This window comes from Ochotona princeps, unplaced genomic scaffold, assembly GCF_030435755.1.
Source record: "Ochotona princeps isolate mOchPri1 unplaced genomic scaffold, mOchPri1.hap1 HAP1_SCAFFOLD_1742, whole genome shotgun sequence".
In the NCBI taxonomy this organism is placed as follows: Eukaryota; Metazoa; Chordata; class Mammalia; order Lagomorpha; family Ochotonidae; genus Ochotona; species Ochotona princeps.
Genome location: NW_026699856.1, coordinates 4310 through 10829, shown reverse-complemented (window position 1 = coordinate 10829; position 6520 = coordinate 4310). Strand labels below are relative to the sequence as shown.

Sequence of the window (6520 nt, the reverse complement as noted above, 5' to 3'; positions counted from 1 at the left end):
ATGACCCTTTCATCCTGGGGAACGCTCAGTACCCACCGCCGTCTGTTCATTGGGTGTCACTACGACACGGTTCCTGGTGTCGGCATTCTCTCCAGAAGAAATTTTGCTGCCTGCGATTTCCGCAGCACTCACCAACTTCAACAAATCTATACATTCTCGCACATGTGTACGCGGCCCGCCTTCAGCAAATCCCCTTCTACGATAAAGACGAATGTAACTCACTACTCTGCATACTTGATGTTGGTAGATATCCCCGCCTCTAACATGTACCACTCTCATTCACATTCACTGCAGTGCGTCCCTGAACGTGTACAAACGTTCGAATGATACATACACACGTTTTTGCGTGTACATGCGAAAGCTGCGGACGAACAAAGAAGAAACTGGCGCGGTCCTTGCGGCGCTCCTGATTTATAATATTTCACAATTGCCTCCGTACGTGAGTTCTTTGTACCCAATGGTCCCTCCCAAGCTGCTCGGGATCGTGAAGTTCCCTTGCTGTCCAACTGTCTACGCGTTGTTGATTACTTTGTTTTTAACGGACCATAAAACTTTTGTTTCTCCTCAGAAGTTTGGAAACGGCCATGACCCCACTTGGCACTAGTATCGATGAATTTGAGATTTACGGGTTCAAGAGCTTTACGTGAAGTGCGCGGCACTAGGGTTTTCCTGAAAGTAATAGGTCGTTTTTTGCAACCCACAAGACAGCCTTTGATAAGAAGGAAGTCATTATTGACCATGCCGTAGTGCGGAAAACCGCCCATAGGAGTTACGCGCTTCTCCGTTAGGTCTGCCTCCGTAGTGGCGTTACGCGGGTCCTCACCATTACCAACTCTGTATATTCTTTTGTTCATTTCTGTGCGGTGGAAATACCCTTTCTGGCCGTGCCTGGGCACCTGAAACTGCACGCGTGCGGGATGCCACGCTCCGATGCAAGCGACCTTTCTCAGTCCACGATGTGTCTTGCGAGGCAACCGCGTAACACCCCACCGCGACACCACGCCTTTTACTCCGTGACCCTTTGTCACTCCTACACAGTAGAAGACAGCATAAAACAAATGAAGCTATACTTGTCGGCTGAGTCCCAGCAGCGGACGAGCGTGATATACCGTGAACTCGAGACTTACCCGGGAAACGTACGTACAACCCCCATGTGTATATGTTTTACATGTGTAGGGGGCCTGCACTGCGTGTTTGCGTGGCTCACCGTATACGTGTGGCCAGCATCCGCACCACTTGAAGATCTCTTCTTACGCACGATATGGGCGCACAAAACGTGTTTACATTTGGACAAGCAGCACCGCTGGAGACAAGAGATACATACGCACGCTTCCATACACGCACACACACACGCGCATATATTGAAAAGCACGGTCTTCTCTGACCATACACAACTGAAATCTAATGCACTATCACTGCGCAGCACGTGACGTAAATATCCTTTCCCCCCGTATGCGACTGCTATGTAGAAGAGAAGGCAGATGTGTGCCTACTGGACGCCGTGTCCATGTGCAGGTGCTAAACAATAACTGATACGTATACCGTGACACGCTCACGGAAGTTTGTGTGGTGTCAGTTCCCTCCATACATGCACGTATCTTCCCCTCTGCCGGGGTACAGTATACAGATGGGCTCCCTGGCCGCGTGCATACCAACAACATTCCCTGGGTCATACGATTACTTCACAGTCTACAATATGATCCACAGCAACAGCAATAACCTACCAGCGGGCGCGGACACAGCGACAAAACACTAATTTACCATGCGTACTACGAGTACATACACCACACTCACGACAAAAGTAATAGAAGCAGAAGTCAAGTACGTGCAGACAGCTCCCATTGACAGGGTTCACCGATGATCGACAAGCACGTTACAAACCCACAATTGAAACGATTACTAGGACGTACCACTAGTAACAGAATCATTATGAGCAAGCTATAGACTCAGAACTACACAGAAAAGGATATACTGGAGTATACGAGCTCATTGCTGTCCTCTAACTGAAACTTTACGCATCCATGTCAACAAAAGCATTTTGAATCAGTGATGGATTTGCATAGAGGACACTATATATACACACATACAGAAAGCCTACAGCCGTCGGGAAGTGGGCTCGCTTACCGATAACATCAACCATCTCTCCCTCTGTAAAGACAGCCTTCACCGGGACGGACGTTTCGAACAGCTTCGTGCAGAAATCAACCTGCGCGTTAGCAACAGTCCCAGCATATCAGCGAATGACCTCCATGCATGCGCAGGTAAGCTATATTCTCTACGTAGAGGCACAACTGATCACCGATCGTGGGCAGGGATACTACGTAGATGATGCGTATATACAGCAAGATGGTCCAAGCAATGATTACACTGCCTTGCATTCCACGGTCTCCTCTGTTTCCCGCGATGGAAGTGCTTTCTCGCCCAGCCTTGCGCAACAATGCAGGAGGCCCATGCATATTCAAGGAGGAAAGAATACGACCAACTCCGTGTATAATACAACAACAAATTGGACCTATACTACCGTAAACTACTTGAAGAGACGGAGCGGTGTCCCCTGACGAAGATGATAACAACAGTGAACAGTACGGCGTATGTGCAGTTAGTTTAACACGCAGATACGGAGGTGAGCTTCTGCGTAATATCCGACGGTTACACGCCTGATACGCGTGTCCAGTATTATCACTGCCCCAAGCAACATGGAGAAATGTCAGGCAGCGTGTTCCTGAACTTATGTCTATATTTTTTTGCATTCTGCACTCCGCGGAGCAACCGTGAGTCTTGTGGATATGTGCACATGGTTGTGCGGACTTGTCAGCGTATATACAGTCCGTGCAGATGAGTAAGTTTGCTCGCCGAGATGCAAGCTTCAACCTAGAGTAAGCTTCCATGTGTCTATATAAGAACATCATATGCGCTGGAAAATATTCACATACACATATCCATATATATATAAATATACAGGTTGTACCTTGTCAGAAACTGTCCCCCCATTAACTTGAATCTCCATAACGTGAGCCTTCTTCGACCCCGTAGGGGTTTTGCTTGGCTGGGTGTGGCAGATGGCTCGGACGACAGAACAGTAGCTCTTGATGCGCTTCAACTCTGCCTCCATCTTGTTGTGTTCCGTGAAATTTTTTGCATACTTAGTGAAAGCCTTCTTCTTGCTTTTATACCAGTTCTTGTAAAAGCGTCTTCTACATTCGTCAGACAGATGTGCCGCCCACACAGAGACGAGTGCCCGAAGGCCTCGCGGTGTTTCGACATATCCCACGACACCGACGCACACCATAGGTGGTGTGTCAACCACGGTGACCGCCTCTACCACCTCCTTTTTATGGAGTTCTGCAGACAGCCGGACAACGCGGAATGAAAAGGTTGATATGTCTACTTGAAGTGGGGGGTGTGATTATACATCCCAAGGATAGAGAGCAGTAACAGCGAGAAGAGTCTGGGACACAGCAGAGAAACTCCAAAGGCAAGGAAGTATGTTGAGGAGACAGGCACCATTGGTAAAACATTTACACGTCTCCTGCCGGTACACAACACGCACATACACCGCTTCCTTCCCCAAAGACATATACGGGGTGCGTGTCACTGGAGATAATATAGCCTTTAGACAGATATGCATATATATGAGGACATTATGTAAGTGTGGAGACATGAGTATCCTGACCATCAACTATACCGGTCTTGGTGTCGCAGACAAAAATGTCCCACAAAAATCCACATATACACACATACACAAATATACATGTTTATAAACCGGCGCACACATGAGAGTTGAAACCTGCACGTGTAGTGTTTTGACAAGGAAGACTGAGGCAAAACGTATAGCGCCCGTTGTTCGTTTCTACTGTTTGATAGTCGTGTGATGTCCAGTGTAGCACACACTTTCTGCGCACGATTGAAAACACTGCCATTACCAGCTTACATGCATGTATAATGACATATATGGATGTTTGAGCGTAGGTACAGACTCGACTGTGCCGTGCAGAAAGCGTACCTTTCTTCGTACATTTGCATATATATATATATACATACAATTTGAGTGTGTTGCGATAGCACTGTCACGCTGTACAATAAGGAAGAAGCCGAGCGAAACAGGTTATGCAGATGCACTATAATATACGGTTTGTCCATCCTTGGCGTACGCCGCGCTTCCCAGTCAGGGGCGGAACAAACTGACACTCAAACACACTTTGCTATACATTTGGTAGTGTTCGTGCATTCTTCAATCATCCGAGAACAGACCATCACACACACACTGCCCATGAACATACGTTCACAATGTGTGTACTCCCAGTCACTAGTAATAGTTGCACGTAATGTGGTTATACACACTCTGATTCCTCTTTAGAAAAGGCTGCTTAAGCGACTTACTAGAGCCAGGACGGTCTACTTCACGAACCACGTGAGTCATTCCCGCCTTGTAGCCCATGAATGCTGTCAAATGGGGGGGCTTGGAGGGGTCATCTTTAGGGAAGGCCTTTACTGCTCAGAGAACACCACGCAAACACACATCTGTAAATTTTGACAAGTGAGGACGTGAGTCCTTAGTGATACGTCTTCGCTTGCACGAAAAAGGTGTTTTCCCCTTCCTTGGTTTCGGTGTGTGTCTGTAACTATCAGTGGTACTCCCGTCTGCGAGTGAAACGTGATGGCCAAAGATGATGAAGTCGGACCAAAAAAAAAAGGTGTCACCGAGACCGTACCCGGCAGCAGAAACACACAAAAGAACTATTCAAATCGCACAGCAACTTCCAGATAGTTTACTTTGTATAGAGAAATGTGGCAAACGGACTCACGATGAAGCGCTTGCATCCCTGTTCATACTCTACTAGTGTAGTGTGGCTACTGCAAGATGTAGAGCTGCCATGTTTCCACACACTTCATTCATCACTCCCACTGCTGCACGTCGTGTCACTCTAGACAGAGTCATGGGCACGCAACCAACTTCCCCGACGACGTAAGACTGTCTGGGTCTGCCTGTTACTCACGTATGTCATCAGTGCGCCAGTAATTAAAACGTAGTGCCCGAATGGGTCTCTCGTAGTAAGGAGTTCAACGTTCATGCCGCTCGTCACTACACCGTGGAACGAAAACCGGTAGTACATATCCGCCCCCCGAAGTCGACATAAATGCACTGTGTTATGTACGGCTCCGCCAGCAACTCAATCTACTCTTGCGCATCCACCGTGTTGCCACACAAGAGAGCCTTTTCTATGCGGTAATCATCTAAGAGGACACAACCAGGTGGGAGAACCACACACTTCCTATTAGAGACGACACTGCGCATTGCAAACAAGTTGCGGCTCCGTCCAGATTTTCTGCATTGGGCCGTGAAGAGTGTGGTACACGTAGTTTACGCGGGAAACCCACAAGATCTCTCGCACGCACACCCGCGTCACCTTCAATTTACACCTTCACACCCACGTGGAGCCCCACTCCTGGTATGTGAAAGCACGGGCTATCTCGTGTGCCCGTGAAGGACGTTACATCGGAGATCCTCCTCAGTGTACAGTGGTCATATGTGGGAACGAAAGTAGATAGGTCACTCTCGTCTGGCACACATTGTGTGTGGACTGTCACCGTAAGAGAATGTAGAATGTATGCGTAAAACTTCGACTCCAAAAGTAGCAACAATCTCACCCCCCCACTTCCTTGTTCGCTACTCCGTTGTATGGACTGTGGAGGCGGAAGATTGTGGGAGTACGGAATTTATCGGTGACAAAGGCCACAACGTGAGAGTCCAGGAGCACTTATAAGCTTTCTTCTCCTGATCTATACTCTCGTCTGCATTTACATCTGTTGTGTGTCAGCTCACCCTTGCCTCTATGACGTTTGCAGCGCTTTCTGGGGAGGAAGCCCAGCGAGCCGTGGCGCGGCCTCTCGAATTTCCTGTGCGACATGGCGCCTCGGGAGGCGAAGGCGGACAAAAGAATTGTTTTCCTTTTCACCAATGGCCACAGAACAAACTAGCTTACAAAACGCTCGGAAAACGAAGTCTTAATGGATCTGACACAAACCCATACGCAACGCGGGGGAAGCCTAAGCCCTAACAACAATCTAGCCACCGCGCTGTTACACATATTACCGAAGTATGCATGTCCGCAATGCAGGAACACCACCAGCCACAGCAACCCCGGGACGCAACGACAGCAGCCGCGGCGGAGCAGCATCACTGGCAGTCGCCCACTCGCAGGCGTATGAGAACGGGGAAGGCAGGGCGTGCTGGGGAGCGGGAACCCGTTCACAGCATTGGGGGCGGGCAACTTCGAGGACGCCGTCGCGAAATAGTAACATCGACTCGTCCCCCCCCCCTCTACCAGAGGATAATGCTGAGTTGTGTGGGACCTTGTTTCGCTGTGCCGGATACTGGCTGAGCAAGAAACTGTGGTATCGCAGAGAGTTATTGACGTATATATATACATCAACCAGGCACACTTGAGTGAGTCGAGGACGCACAATTAGTACAGATGACCCACTAGATCGCACTGATGGATTGTTGGATTGAATGGCC

At 48.8% G+C, this 6520-nt stretch overlaps 1 protein-coding gene across 1 annotated transcript; it reads right to left on the bottom strand.

Moving 5' to 3' along the window:
* Window positions 1-524: 524 nt before the first annotated feature.
* LOC131479258 (uncharacterized) lies at window positions 525-5909 on the bottom strand. The gene is made up of 5 exons (XM_058659806.1): window positions 5825-5909; window positions 4381-4491; window positions 2969-3342; window positions 2125-2206; window positions 525-1030 (listed from the first exon to the last, which is right to left on the bottom strand). The coding sequence occupies exons 1-5, from the start codon at window positions 5907-5909 to the stop codon at window positions 525-527; spliced, it is 1158 nt and encodes a 385-aa protein (XP_058515789.1).
* Between the last annotated feature and the right edge of the window lie 611 nt (window positions 5910-6520).